A 16,306-nucleotide genomic window follows, 5' to 3' on the forward strand; every position below is an offset into this window, starting at 1 on the left:
TATTAAGATCAAATTTTAAAAGTGCATAAGATTATCTTCTTTAGTCTTATAAAAGATGAAGGAAATCTAGCTGAAATCTTGCAAAATCCTGGAAGAAAGCAATTATTTTTAAAATACCATTAACTTAGTTAATTCCTTGTGTCTCCCCTATAGATGAACATGGTCATGTCCCTTCTGGGGATGTTCTGTCCAACACTATTTGACTTATTTGCTGAATTGGAAGACTACCATCCCCTCATTGCTCTGAAATGGCTACTGGGACGCATTTTTGCTCTACTTTTAGGCAACTTGTATGTATTTATTCTTGCCTTGATGGATGAGATTAACAACAAGGTAAGTCTTGTATCTGGATTGTTCTTGGCATCAGTGTGTTGTTACATTCCCAGTTTCCAGATTGCTGGAAATGCCTCTGAAATCTGTGCTGTCTCCATCTTTGCTTCCATCACTTTGCATCCTAGATTGAAGAGGAGAAGCTGGTAAAGGCCAATATTACCCTCTGGGAAGCCAACATGATCAAGGCCTACAATGCATCACTCACGGGAAATAGCACTGGGCCACCTTTTTTTGTGCACCCTGCAGATGTACCTCGAGGACCCTGCTGGGAAACAATGGTGGGGCAGGTAATGTCACCAACAGAAGTGTATGACAATAAATGGATTAAAAAAGAGCAGAATCAATTATGTCTTTCATAAGTGTGGCCTATTTTTTTTTATTGCTTCATAAAAAAATACCAAAGATTTATTGAAGGCTTACTATGGTGCTGGCTATGAATTTCATATATAGTCTCTCATGCAGTCCTCACTCCATCTATTGACGTAAGTACTACTTTTACACCTTTTTTTACAGTTGCATATAAAGAAAGGATATTTTTAAATGATGTGAGGAGAGGTTCATCTTCTATTTGTGTTATAATAAAGCACCTAGATTTAGATACAGGCTCCAGTGAATATTTAAATGGAACTCTACCTATTACTACCAGTTTTCCATTAAAAAATAGATTCTTTGGGGAGCACACACTAATACTAATTTCAGCAATGTCCATTTTTGTCAAATAATTGTCCCTTAGGTGTTAAAGGAAATACTATTTTAGGTTAGTTGTTTTCATGATGATTATGTAAATGGACCCAGTCCTAGGCTACTAGTATTTTACCAGAGAAAAGAGAGAATGTTTCATGTGGCTTTCTGTCCAAAAAAGGAAACCAAATAAGGAAAAACAACAGTAAACTATTTCACATCTCTTATTTCTTTTTTTTGTTTTTTTGTTTGTTTGTTTGTTTGTTTTTTATTTATTTATTTGACAGAGAGAGAGATAGTGAGAGTAGGAACACAGCAGGGGGAGTGGGAGAGGGAGAAGCAGGCTTCCCGCAGAGCAGGGAGCCTGATGCGGGGCTCGATCCCAGGACCCTGGGATCATGACCTGAGCCGAAGGCAGACGCTTAACGACTGAGCCACCCAGGCGCCCCTCACATCTCTTATTTCTATACAGATCCAATTTTTATTTTGAAAAGGCTTTAATTTGATCTCATTAAAATTGACATTGCTACTGTGCATTTCATAAACCGATTTTGGACTTGGGTTCATCGATGAGGACCAGATACTTTTAAATATGTCATCATGCATCTGCCTGCCTATTGGACAACATTCAGTCTCAGCAGTAATGTGGTCTTATGGAATTATTTGAATAATTTTTTGCTGTGTACTTACTTTTTATAATCTAAAAGGAAAAATTGAAAGTTAGTGTTAGTCTTATAAAACTGATGCAATGTAAAAATGTGGGTATCAATAGATGCCCTCATGCTCAATTAGATGCTCATCAGACTTAAGCCAATCAACTGTGATTTTAATTGTGGGAAAAAAATAAGAACAACGTATGTGATGCTAGACACATGTCCAAAAAGTATGGTATGATTAAGGATTTTGTTTTACTTTATTTTTATGCTTTCAGGGCCAGATAAGCATCTCCCTTTCCAGTTACGTATTATTAAATACTCAATTTTCAGACAAGCACATTCCATATATGTTTATAGAACATATTATATATGAAATAATAAATGAAATGAAAATAAATGAAGTCTGCCTTTACTTAGGAGAGAGGTATGGTAGATGGAGTAATAGCCCTTCAAAGATGTCTGTGCCTAATCTCTGGAATCCCTCTGACTTTGTTACCTTACATGGTAACATGGACTTTGCTGATGGGATTAAGTGAAGGAAAATTATCCTGGATTATGTGGATGGACCTAATGAAATCACAAGTAGGGACAGAAGAGTCAAAGTCAGAAAAACCAGACGTGACAGTGGAACTGGCTTGGAGAGATGTGCTTTATAGATGGACAAAGAGGGGCTATGAGCCCAGGAGCGCCGGCAGCCTCTAGACGCTGAACAAGGTGGGGACCCAGATTCCTCCCTGATGCCTACACCTTGATTTTAGACTTCTGACCTCCAGAACTGTAAGAAACGAAAGTTGTGTTGTTATAAGCCCCGAAGTTTGTGGTAATTTGTGACAGCAGGTACAGGAAGTGAATGCACAGGAGTCCACTGGTTTCTGGGTTTCAAGGGTCCTTCCTTGAAGTGAAGTCTGGTCACCGTGCTTCACACAAGTCTTACCACAGCTAGGCTGCTCCTTGAGTCTTCAGCTAAAGTGGAAAGAAATGAAAAACTGGGGAGAAAAGGATTTTTTTTCACAAGCTCAGGAAGTTTGAGGTGTTCTCTTCTGTATGTCCTAGAATGCAGACTGGCAGGTGGGGTATGACACCTACCCTTTAACAGTCTTGACGGAATGGACTGTCAAGGATGAGATTGAGGCTGCTCACTTCTGGGGAAGAGAAAGTGATTAATTAGATAGGAACGCCAGTGCAAGTGAGGAGGATACTTATGTCTCCGAATATGCAGAAGCTTCTGTGTTGGTCCCACACATACTGGCTTAAAATAAAGGAAAAATCACTTATTTAATTCTTCTTGAGACCTTGCTGCTTGTCTTGTCCTTAAAAAAAAAAAAAAATATCCCATCTTTGGTGCTTTTCCTTGCTTCATCATCTCTCCTTACTGCCCCCTTCTCTTTCACTTTCCTTTCCCTAAGGGGGCATTCAGCGCTTGCGGGAAAGTCTGCAGGAGCTGACCCAGACGTTGTGGTTCTAACAGAATGTAGATGAGGGAGGTAGAGTCCATGGGGACAAAGAGAACACAGGGGACATAAAAACCCTGAGTCCTGGAAAGTCTTGTCTTTAAGAGATCAATATCTATATCCATGCACCTAGAAACACTTTGTTTACCCATCTAAAAAAGAAATGACTCCAGGGGTGCCTGAGTGGCTCAGTCAGTTAAGGGTCTGACTCTTGATTTCAGCTCAGGTCGTGATCTCTTGGTGGTGAGATCCAGCCCTGAGTCAGGCTCTGCACTCAGGACTGGGTCTGCTTGAGATCCTCTCTCTCTCACCCTTGGCCCTTCCCCTGCTCATGCACGCGTGTTCTCTCTCTCTCTAAAATAAAATAAATAAAGTCTTTAAAAAAAAAGTGACTCCAGGAGAAACAGTAAAGGCATCTGATTTGCATGTCATCTTGGGGACACACCCCAAACACTCATTCATTGTTCCATAAGAACATTCCTGAAGTTTCCTCTTGTCCTCCCTCTGCTTTGTTTCCTCAAGGATGATATAAGACTCAAACCTCACTTTGATCTGAATAAAGGATAATTTGGTGGCTCCTTTATCCCTCCAGGGAATCTCAAGATGTAGCTCTTAGGCAGCAAAGCCACCCTTGGGAGATTGCTATTTAAAGCTATATACCAAGGTCTGCATTTTGGGGAAGGGGAAAGCAGCCAACTGAACAGAACAACAGTGGCTAACATTTATTGAATACCTATAATGTGCCCAGCGCTGTTTCCTTGAATTTTTAAATTACCCTTTGAGATAAGTTACACAACTATCTCTATTTTATAGATGAGGAGGCTGTGACCTGAAACGCTACAAAAATTTTCTCAAGCTCTTAAAGGAAGTCAATGACAGGAGCCCAAATGTAACCCATGCATCCTTGTCCATAGCGCTGAATTGTCCCTAGAAATATAATCAGCATCAACACCTACTCTCTAAACTCCTGCCATGGGACATCTAGAGTCTGTGGTCCTTTGTGATGCCCCTTGACTGTCGTGTTCCTGTTACCTGCTAATGACTTTTATGTTTACTGATCAAAGCTGCCCAGGCATTTAATAACTAACTGTCATGAGTGGAAAGTTGTCAGGTGTGGGGCGTGGTGCTCAACGGGGGGCCTGTGTGGAGACTGTGCTCCCATCCTGACTAGCACGCTAGGAACTGGGATTGGTGCCCCTGAGGTGGGCTGGGCCACTGTTGGAGGATTCTCTTTCTTATGAAGCATTGTGTTCTTCCTATGGTTTGTGAATAAATCTTCTTATGTTTCCATATAATGCTTCAATCCTCTTCTGGTATTTTATATGACAGACCACTGCTTAGGAAAAAATAGGATTTCAACCACTGGGATGAGAATGTTTAGGAAGATGAGGGGGACTTTAAAACCTTACCTTCTGACAAGGTAGTGGATGCCAAAAGATATTCCTCATCGCCTCCCCCTAATTGATACTAGTTATTAGAATCTGAACTCAAGTTGCCTGGGCAATGAAAAAGAGAATAAGAACAGGAAGAGAAAAGTTATGGCCAGAAATAACTGCAGGAATTTACTATCATTCAACCATTCATTCCATATTTATTGAGTGCAAGCTGAGTGGCAGGCATCATGTTGGATACTAGAGGTCCAATGGGCACAAAGGTGGGCTAGTTCCTTGCTCTTGTGAAAACTACAATTTCTTGGGTGGGGGGGAACAAAGCCATTAATTAAGTCATTATGCAAAATTTGCAAATTTACAATGATAGCCAAGCACTACAAGAATGAAATACATGGAATCTGAGAATTTTTTATGGGGAAGCTTGCCCTTGTCAGTGAGGTGAGTGAAACTTTCCTAAACCAGTGATGCCGTAGTGGTGTGTATTCGTTGGTATAAACTGAGTCAAGAGGTGAAGTAACAATGATTGAGTGGAGTGAAGACCCAGGCAAAGGCCCTGTGGCCTGAGGAAGTATGGAGATTGAGGGTCTGAATGAAAGCCGGTGGGGCTGGAGTGAAGAAGAGGGATGAGCAATACCAGAAGAATATGGGGAGCTAGACAGGAGCCGGATTATATAGAAACTTTCAGATTATGCAGGAACCTCTCACTCTCTTGGCCCACCTTTTACTCCAGCTGTTCTGCATGCAGCTGTTAACCTGATAGCATCTCAACAGCTGTATGCATATTCTCTTTACCTTCAAAGTTTCTCTGCTGTCATCAAGTGGGGTGTTAATACCGCATGGGGACATCCTTGGCTAATGGGAGTGGTTGTTGGTGGATCAGTATGTCCCTCTTCTGTCACTGGCATGGACAATTCTGAGGCTTATTCTATACAGCTTCTAGGCTTCCAGGTGGGGTCCCCAGAAGGATAAGACTCACTTGCCTCAGTAGTGACAGATTTTAGCATGCTCTTGGGCAAAAGCTTTCCTTCCTTCTGTTTCATTCTTCCCAACCTCCACTCCTGTTCTTTGACACCATTTCCCAAAATACACTGCCAGCCTACAAGCCCTTGTCACAGGCATGACAGTTGGTGAAAACTAATGCTGAGTTTTTAAATTTGTATTTTTAAGGTTTTACTATAATGATTTTTGCTTGGGTCATGTGTATATTTTAGTTAACTACTATTTATAGCAGATTATATTTGTAATAGTTGTGGTTATTTTTTAAGAATAAATATGTTAATGTTAAAAGAAATCTGAGATAAATTATATTTCATATGGTACTTGGACGTATCAAGAATCATGGAGGTGGTAGACGATGATCTGGCGTTCAGGAAGCATTGCTCTGAAGTATGAGGCTGGAAAATAATCTAAAGACAGCTAGTCAAATGGCCCTTTGCCCCATGAGAAAATTCTTTCTCACTAGTTATTTTAGAGGGGAGATTATATATGTAGCTGGAAATAGAAACCAAAAGACTTCAGAAATTATAGAAGAACACTAGTATTTCTGGCAAAATATGTATTATGAGATATCCAGTGTCTTCAGTCTTAGGACATAAATTATTGAGAAGGAAAAGAAAAGGAGGAGCAGAGGAGAACTATCACAACAAACATTTATAATTATGTGTCTATTCTAATATTTATCAATTATTGTCAAAGGGGTTCCACGAGGAAATAGTGAACTTTCCCTCTAATCCACAGCACACACCCTTTTGCACATAAATTTAAGTCCACACCACTGAGGTAACCAGTTTCTGGTTTTCCAGAACTTTCTATGTCTATACATACACATATAGGCATATATACACAGGAATTTTTGTTAACAAATGAGTTCATACAACATATCCTATTTTGTAAATTTTTGTTAACAAATGAGTTCATACCACATATCCTATTTTGTAAACTTTTTAAAGTTTACTGAGGTATGATTCATCCACCACACATTCCACCCATTTACAATATGCAATTCAATGGTTTCTAGTGTATGTTCACATAGTTGTCCATCTATAACCACAATTGCACTCTTTTTCTTTCAAGAGCTCATGATATTCCATTGTGAGGACACACTGTTCTATTTCATTAATCTCCTGAACATATTTGAATTGTTTCCAATCTTTATCTGGAAGAAGTCCTACTTTAACAATCACATGTATAGATCTGTGCACTTGTGTTCATACTTTTGTGGGACACCTTTCCACAAGTGGATTTCCTCGATCATATTCTACTCACTTTAAAATGTGATGGATTTCCACAAATTTCCCACCAAGTGTTGTTGGGGGTCGACATTCCCCCATCAGTTTATGGTAGTGTTTACTTCACCACACTCACCAATAAGGAGAAGCCTGGATTTTTAAAGATTTATCTTTCTGTGAGGCAACAACTCTTTGTTTTAATTTGCACTTTTGTGTGTGGGGTTTCAATGTTTTTCAACATTTTAATTGACTGCGTATTTCCTTCTGTGAATTTCTTATTTGTGCCATTTGCCAGCTTCTTTCCTTATTGGATTGCCCATCTATTGTGAGGCTGATTTATAAACATTTCTAATGGGTTAGAAAAACTAATCCTGTATCACGGATGCTGCCAGTACTTTTCGAAGTTCATCTTTTAACTTCATAAACATTGCTGTTTGCCAGATTAAAGTTTTAAACATATGTGTGGTCAATATATCCCTGGTTTTGTTTCTTGTGTTATGCCTATAAAAGTTTCTCGGTAAGAAGACTTTTGATACAGTGGTTTTGGAAGTGGAGATAATTACTTTTGACTAATAAAATAAGGGTGAAACATTTTTCACTTCCTATATATGCCTCACTATTTTTTCACTATTAATGGCAGTTTCTAAGCTAACACCATGCAGAAGCATAACAAACTTGATGCCGACACTAGGGCCATTTGAAGGGAGAGATGCTCGTTTTTAATCTGGTTAATATCTCGACAGGAATTTGTGCGGCTCACCGTTTCTGATGTTCTGACCACTTATGTCACAATCCTCATTGGAGACTTTCTCCGGGCATGTTTTGTGAGGTTTTGCAATTATTGCTGGTGCTGGGATTTGGAATATGGCTATGTAAGTATGATGCTCATCTTTCCTCCTGTCAGATTATTCCTTTGTGGTTTATCACTTGCACACACTATGCCAGAAGAAGAATTTAGGAGTAGGACCACCTGTTAGCGTTAATAAGTGAAGACCAGTGAGTACAGTTTTAATTCAGAAGGGTGTAAGACTTGAGTGTCATGGTTTATGATATTCTAGTAAAGTGAGCCCAGGATGGTTAAAGCAGTGGACCTCAACCTGTCCATGAATATGGTGAACTCAGTCTGGGACCCATAGTCATGAAGCTTGCTGACATTTCCAGAAGCTGGACAAGATGGGTAGTATCAACTGCACATTCTATTAATTCCTTTGAATTCTACTAAACAGAATCCTGGACAGTTACTGTGCAGTGCAGTGGATGATAAGTGGATCCAGTAAATATGGTGCTCATTTCATAAAGCTCCCAGGCTAATAAGAGCTCAGCAGAGACACAGCAGGGAGCTGTGGAAGTTTTGAGGCAAGCCCAGGGTGCTGATAGGTGTCTGGCAAGTCGTGGACCTCAACTCTGGCAAGTTGACATCCTTCCAGCACCACAGCAAGAACCCAGGTTTCTCTGAGCCCCACTGATGTTGACTCCATTCCCAGTTCACCCTCTGCATGCAACCCCCGGTTCCCCCCCGCAACCCCCCAAAGTTTAAGGAAGGCAACAGAGCACACACCACTCTGTGGTCTTCCACATTGCCAGGTCCCTCTTTTGCAACTGTAACAGTCATCTTGGGAACTATGACTGTAGTTGGGTTGTAGTACTGAGTTGACTGTAATCGTGTGCTTAAAATCCTCCAGTGGTTAATAAGTACTTAGAATGAATTCCAAATCTCTTTCTAAGGCCTTCGATATCTTACAGGATCTGGGTTTTTTTTTTCTCTTTCTTTCTTTCTGAGCTCATCTTCTACCACTTTTGTTCTTGCTTTGTAAAATCCATAAATGGTGGAATTCTTTCTTATGCTCAAACACAAGATGACCCTTGCATTGGCTCTAGCTGTTTTTCCCTGTAGGGGTACAGATTCCTAGAATTTGGCATGGCTGATGCCTTCTTTGTCATTAAGGACTCTGCTAATATGTCACCACCTTTGAGCTCTTCTCTGACCTTCCCATCTAATATAGCCTACCAGGATCTCTCCTTCAACACCCTGCTTGATTTTCTTCATATGATGTATAACTAGCTGACATTTCCTTTTAAAAACATGCTTATAATCTATCTCCCTCTGTTAGAATGAAAGACCTATGAAAATAAAAGCCTTGACCCCTATACTTGTCACATGGTGGGCATTATGTGTTGACTGTCTGCTTCTGTGTTAAACCTCTACATTCTAGCACCATCCAGGCAACGCCATCTATTGACGGAATTCTGCCTGCTTCCAGGGATGTGCCCACGGAGTCCGTCCTGGTTTAGTAATCTCAAGCCAATGACGTTTCTCTCCTCTCTCAGGAAATGGTATCCTTTATTGCCGACCTCTCCCCAGCCCCATGCCCTCTAGTCTCTGGACAAGTCCTATGCTCAGAACAGTTTTCAAGACCCCAGGCTGGATCCTCAGCCTGGCTATCTGACTTGGAGATCGTACCTTTGATTAGGTCATCTCTGTCATCCTCACTGAAAGTGCCCGTGGGACGAGCCAAAAGTGGTTAGATAATGCTCTTTGGTGAGCACCAGTGAGGTAATGCTATGGATCCAGGATGCTCTTGCACTGCTTTCCCATTCCCTGCTATGAGGTATTCAGCTGGCTGGGTTTCATTTCTATTTTCCTTGTCTGATTCAGCTCTTCTGAGGCAGACATAAAGATTGCCATTTCTTTCTGAGGCCCTTGCCTGGCTTATGCTTGCCTTTTATCCCTTACTGCTCTCTTCCTAAGTGCTAGAAAATTTTGCTTCAAATATGAAGTCAATAAAACATGACCTGGATGCATAATAGCTATAATTAAATGACTGTCATTTATTATTTATTGAGTGCTGACAGTGCTCTTGGGTTAGTACAAAGTACAGGGGAAAAAAAAGACAAGTTCCTGTTTTAGGTCACAGAGAATTTTCTTCCATGTTACTTTTGGAAGGCTCTGCAGAAAGTATCCCAGCGTCAAAACAAATTTTAAACAGTAAAGGGTGGATGGTGGATCTTTGATGCAGATCCTATTATCATTGGCCCATCCAGTAAATAGCTGACACAGCTGAGTGTCTACTAAGTGCAAATCAGTAAGAGCAAAGCTCTGTGCTGGGTGATAAGGGGATACAGAGATGTAAAAATATCCACCTAAGGAGAAATTGCAAACTTGGGCTTGCTGCCTAGATTCAGCTTGCTGATATATTTTTCTTTCTTTGCAGAGTGTTTTCTTTTGTTTGTTTGTTTTTATTTTTGTTTTTTTTTTAATGAGCTCATATTTTAAAACTAGAATTTTTACATTTTACAAAATAGGGATTTCTTGCTTTTCTTGGCATATTGGAAAGGCTGGCAACATTCAATCCGTATTCCCATTCGGGAGAAATTGGCTGGAGTGAGAAACCACTGCCCTGTACAGATGGGATATTCATCCATTAGTTCCTCACACTCCTTACTGCCCTTTAATCCTGCAAGCTCTCTCCTTATCAATACAGAGCACAAAATGTAAATGCCATAGGAGAAACCATGGCTACATGACTTTGGGGGTGGAGGGAGGGAAGAAAAAAGGGAGGGAGGGAGAGGGAAGAAGAAAGACACAAATAAAGAGAGAGAGAGATCAGAAATGCCAAGACCCAAAGACATGTTGGAGGAAGAAGCACTTGAGCCAGTCTTGGGAAAGGATCAAAATTTCAAAGATCCAGTGGAAGCAAGGATTCTTGGTGGAGGGACCAACATAAGACAGGGCCCCGCAGGTATGGGCAAAGTGTGGGCAGGCCTCCATGCAGAAATCTCAGCTGGGGCTGTCCCAGAGGAGAAAAGGCTGATGAGAATGTTTCTCTGATATTCTCCTGGACATCCTAATTGAAAATATGAATCCTGGAAATACCTGTCATGAATTAAAGGAGAACCTGAGATGGGCAGAGAAGATACTTTTGAGATGCCTTTCAGAAATCAAAAAGAAGGGGCGCCTGGGTGGCTCAGTCGTTAAGCGTCTGCCTTCAGCTCAGGTCATGATCCCAGGGTCCTGGGATCAAGCCCCGCATCGGGCTCCTGCTTGGTGGGAAAACTGCTCCTCCCTCTCCCACTCCCCTTGCTTATGTTCCTCTCTCGCTGTGTCTCTCTCTGTCAGATAAATAAATAAAATCTTAAAAAAAATAAATTAATGAAAAAAAAAAGAAATAAAAAAGAAGGGGTACCTGGATGGCTCAGTCGGTTAAGGGGCTGCCTTGGGCTCAGGTCATGATCCCAGCATCCTGGGATCAAGCCCCTCATCTGGCTCCATGCTCAGCAGGGAGTCTGCTTCTCCCTCTCCCTCTGCCTGACTGTCTGCCTACTTGTGATCTCTCTCTCTCTCTCTGTCAAATAAATAAATAAAATCTTAAAAAAAAAAAAGAAATCAAAAAGAAAAATGTGTCCATTTCCACCACCAAAAAATTTTTTTTTCTGAGTTCCCAAAATAATACTAGCTCATTATAAAAAATCCAGAAAATCCAGTGTAAGTTCAATATGAAAATAAAAATCGCAGGTAATCTCGCCATAATGGCATTACTTATTTGGATTATTTGAATTGGATAGTATTAGTGTTTATTTATATGTAAATAAACAAGTACAATAGATTTTTATATAATATTATAGATTTTTATAAATATACCTTTTTAAAAATTTTTTTATTAAAAAGTATGTATTTAATGACTGGTTACCTGCTTTTTTCACCTGTGACCATTTCCCTAGGTTAACTATTCTTTTTTTTTAATAATTTATTTTATTTTTTAAAGATTTTATTTGTTTATTTGAGAGAGAGAGAGAAAGAGCAAGAACAGGGGGAGGGACAGAGGGAGAGGGATAAGCAGACTCCCCACTGAGTAAGGAGCCCGACGCGGGGCTTGATCCCAGGACCCTGGGACCATGACCTGAGCCAAAAGCAGATGTTTAACCAACTGAGCCACCCAGGCGCCTGGTTAACTGTTCTTTTATGACAGTTTTAAATGACAGTGTGATATTCTATAAATGAATGAACTATAATTTAATTTTTATTGGCTGTCAGTAAAACTTTACCTAATTTTTAATTATTATAATAAATATTGCGGTTACATTTATTTATATCCATGTAGTTGAATATCTTCACAGATAAGTTATAGTGGCATGCACAGATTATTTCCTTATGAGAAATTTCCCTAAGTTGAATTTCTCATTCCTAGAGAACATGCCTTTTTAAAAAAATCCATTCACTTTTCTTACAACAGCTTCTGTAAAAACTGAACTCTGCAGACTCTAGCATCAGATTTAGTGATCCACAGAATATTAATGTTGGGTGGAATTTTGACATAATCAATCATGCATCCTTTATTTCACATCTGAAAAATTGAGGGTTCGTGAATTGAAGTGAGTTACCTCAGTTTGTGTAGCCAGGGAATAAACAAGGGCAATGAAGTGTCCTTCTGGACACAGCCATTATATTAAATATGCTGAATTATATACTGGTTGTATCAGAGTACATTCCGTTAAAAGTGACCCTGTAGATTTTCCATCTATAAATTTATAGCTAAAGTGTTATCACAACAAACCTATAAAGATGGACTGAGGTGAGGAAATTACTGGCTAGGAGCAGGCTGTTAGACCATGTAATGTAAGTTAATCTTTCCTAAGGCTTCTCCAAGCATAGCAGACAGTTCTCAATGTTTCTGAAGTGTTCACTGACTCATCGGGAGTGGAATGGTTTCTCCCAGGAGCGATTTTAACCATCCAGATTTAACATAACTGCCCTAAAACCTCTTGTAAAATCGGGGTTTCCCGCTGTAGCTCAACACAGAATGCCTTTCCTTTCAGCTTAATTTGTGTTGACAATATCTTTGTCATTTATCAACAAAATAGGTAACCGATACCTAAGAAGAAATAGAATCGAATACACAGCATGGGATTAGAATATGTTCAACCAAATTAAAACCTCAACATCCTGTTTAAAGTTACATTTTTAAGATGGTCTTTTTAAAATTTATATAAGTGGAAAATATAAGAGATTTCCCTGTGCTCTGATGAAGGGGCTCAAGATTATCCATAAATAAGAGGCATATGACTGACAGACCATAAAAGTAGATTCTATATATATTATATTATATTATATTATATTATATTATATTATATTATATTATATTATATTATATTATATTATATTTTTATGTAGTGTTTATTATAGGTCAGAACTTCTACAAAATACATATATTTTTCCATGTATTCATAGCAGCAACACTATAAGGTAAATACTATTTTTTCCTACTTTACAGTAAACTGAGGCTTAGAGAATGTTTAATAATTTGCTCAAAGACATATAGGTGGTCAGTGATGGAGCTAGGATTCAAACTCATGTCTAATTGACTTCAAAGCCATCAACCAGACTTCTGTCATGTTGAATTTTCACTGTGATGCTTAACCCTAGAAATTTCAAGGACTCTGTCAAATCATGACTAATTCATGAGCCAATCTATGGTGTTTGTAACTCAAAGCACCCCAAGATTAGATAGGTCACTTGCAATAGAATGGAGTTACAGGAGGGGCTGTGATACAGAATTAGAAATAAACAGATGTTCTCCAGCTGGGAATGAGATATTACTTAGCAGTGCAGGAAGATGCCATGCTAAAGGGTCAGTAAGAAGTCTTGAGTAGTCCCTGAAGGATTGACAACTTGGGGAAAGGGACAGCACAGTCTGGACTTGAAGTTCCACTTGAATATTGGTTGGAGTCTGTCTGCAGGCAACAAGGGGTGAAGTGCAAAGACCCGAGTCGCTGAGTCATCCTAGTGGATGAAGCTAGGATTTGTCCTATATCAGTGGTTCTCAAATTTGAGGATAGACCAGAATCCCCTGAAGGCATGTGAAAACAGTGTTTCTGATTCCATCGGAGCTGGGGCAGGTCCCGTTCTAAGTTCCCAGGTGATGATGCGGCTTCTGGTATGGGGACCATGCTTGAGAACCATTCACCCAGGGTGATTTCAGGTGTGGGGAGTGAGATTTGTATGTCAGACAGGATGTTGCAATGACAGAATTCTCTCTGAGATATTTCACGATATCCAAAGGTTAATGATCTTTCCCAAATAACAAAACTTGCAGAGAGCAGATGGGTTTTCCTGGGCATTTCAGTCCAGCAACAACCTTCTGTCTTCCCTATGGGTAGATGACTGACTCTCACCCACCACAAACAAAGGCCTAGAAATAAAACGAGATAATTTTCAATCCCTTGCCTATTAGTAAGTTATTATAGACCTCAGCCTATATCCAAATGGGATCTTCTTTTGCTGGTGCCTAAAAAGCTTATTAGGGATGAGTGACTCTTAGTGTTATATGCATCCCATTTGAATCATTTCATTTCTCAGTTTTCAAGAAAACCTATTTTTTCCCAAGCCTCATTTACCTTTAAGCTTTTTTTATGTTTTAGAGGCAATTAAGCAAACGTATTGCAAAATGATTTATACTTGTATTATTAAAGTATTGCTTTTAAAACTTTAAAATACAATATAATCTCATATGTTTTTACTAAATCCATCTCCAAAAGAATGAGCATTGAATTTTATAGTGTGTGTGTGTGTGTGTTTGCTTTCCTACTTCTGTTTTATTTTTAGAGGGAGATTTTCTGAGTTCAACTCATACCGTATTCAATTGCATTTCTAAAGTGTTTACAGAGAAGCAATTCTTTAATAACTGGGTCTAATTTTTCAACCAATTACAGATTTTAGATTAGAAAAGGATCTTAGAAATGATCTAGTTCAGAAGTTGGCAGACTTTCTCTGTAAAAGGCTAGATAGTAAGCAGTTTCACTTCTGCAGGTGTGATATTATGATATAATAAGAAATATATATTTTGGTCTCCATTTCCAGCTCCTGGCCAGAGTTCCTAAATCTTTTTATAACTGTCTAAGCAATACAGGTGCTAGGATCATCTTTTGTTCTAATATTTGCTCTTTGACCCTGGTTCCTGATACAGAAGGCCTACATTCCTTGGGTTTTCCTGGGTGATAGGAACATTGCTTATTCTAATGAGGCAATGCTTGGTGGCTTCTGAATAGCTTCAGGATGGCGGAATAGTCACCAGAAAGAGCAAGACATGATTAGAAACTTGAAACTTTCAGCCCCATTCCCCCATCCTCCAGGGAGGGGAGAGGGGCTGGAGACTGAGTTAGTTATTGATTATGCTTACTGATGAAGTCTCCATAAGACTCCCTGACCTATGGGGTTCACTGAACCAGGTCGCTGAACATGTTGAGGTGCTGGAGGGTGGTGTGCTGGGAAAGGACATGGAAAAGGACCCTTTTCCTCATACCTTGCCCTATGCATCTCTTCCATCTGTCTATTCGTATCTTGCATTTTTTAAATAAACCAGTAGCCTAGTAAATCAATTGTTTTCTAGAGTTCTGTGAGCTATTCTAGCAAATTATTAAACCTGAAGAGGGAGTCGTAGGATTCTCTGATGTATAGCCAGCCACTCAGCATAGGTGGCACCCCAAACTTGTGATTGTTGTCTGAAGTGGGGCAGTCTTGTGCGACTGAGTTCTTAACTTGCGGGGTCTGCTCTAACTCTGGACAGTCAGTATCAGAACAGAGTGAAATGGTAGGGCATCCAGCTTAGGTCCACAGAGGACTGGGGCATTGTTTGATATGGGGGTAAAACCCACACATCTTTGTCAGAAGTACTGTGAGCAGAGTGTAGAGAACAAGGGGTTTGCGTTCAGCAGGCCGTATGGTCTCTGTGCCAACCATTAAACTTTCCTGTTTTAGTGCTGAACAGCCACAGAGAATACATACACAAATGAATGCAGCTGTATTCTAATAAATCTTTATTTATACAAACAGGTGGCAGTCCAGATTTGGCTCTTGGGCCATAGCGTGACAACCACTGACCTAGTTCATTTCCTCAGTTTATCTGTGACAAGATAAGCAACTGGCCCAGCTCACCCAACCAGAACGTGGCAAGGCAAAGTCCAATACTCAGGTGTGAATCCCTGACAAGTGTCTGGACCAAAAACCCATTTGGTACACTAGGGATGCCCTATACCCATTTTCTGCATTGGGTCCATTTGTGCATCAAAAATTATATTCCTGGGATGCCTGGGTGGCTCAGTCAGTTGAGCGTCTGCCTTCAGCTCAGGTCATGATCCCGGGGTCCTGGGATAGAGTCCTGCATCGGGCTCCCTGCTCAGTGGGGAGCCTGCTTCTCCTTCTCCCTCTCTCCCTCTGCCTCCCCCCCACTTGTGCTCATGTGTGCTCTTTCTCAAATAAATAAATAAAATCTTTTTAAAAAATTATTTTCCTTCGGCTGCCCCTGCTGCAAACACACTATGAGAACAAGGGTTCCCAGTGTGTCTTTGGTGTTTTTCTAGTCACCTAGTTATAAAAATATCTCAAATGGCTTTTAAGAAGCTTGTATGTTTGTGAGAGGAAAGAAAATATACTTCTAAAAGGTTGAATTTTTTTTTAATTTTACATAGATTGGTGGGTTAAATCACGGCACCGTTCTAAAGAGTCCAAAGATGAAGGTTTGACTCTTGATCTGACACCGAGAAAAGCTGTTCCAAGACCACAGTTGGTATAG

General features: G+C 40.0%; 1 protein-coding gene across 1 annotated transcript in view; it reads left to right on the plus strand.

Moving 5' to 3' along the window:
* Positions 1-16,306, plus strand: part of TMC1 (transmembrane channel like 1) — a 136,645-nt gene that overhangs the window by 94,032 nt on the left and 26,307 nt on the right. The window contains exons 12-14 of the mRNA XM_044920750.1: positions 154-333; positions 459-620; positions 7,484-7,612. Coding sequence (XP_044776685.1) covers positions 154-333; positions 459-620; positions 7,484-7,612 — 471 coding nt within the window. The remainder of the gene's footprint in view (positions 1-153; positions 334-458; positions 621-7,483; positions 7,613-16,306) is intronic.

Source organism: Neomonachus schauinslandi, chromosome 13, assembly GCF_002201575.2.
Source record: "Neomonachus schauinslandi chromosome 13, ASM220157v2, whole genome shotgun sequence".
In the NCBI taxonomy this organism is placed as follows: domain Eukaryota; kingdom Metazoa; phylum Chordata; class Mammalia; order Carnivora; family Phocidae; genus Neomonachus; species Neomonachus schauinslandi.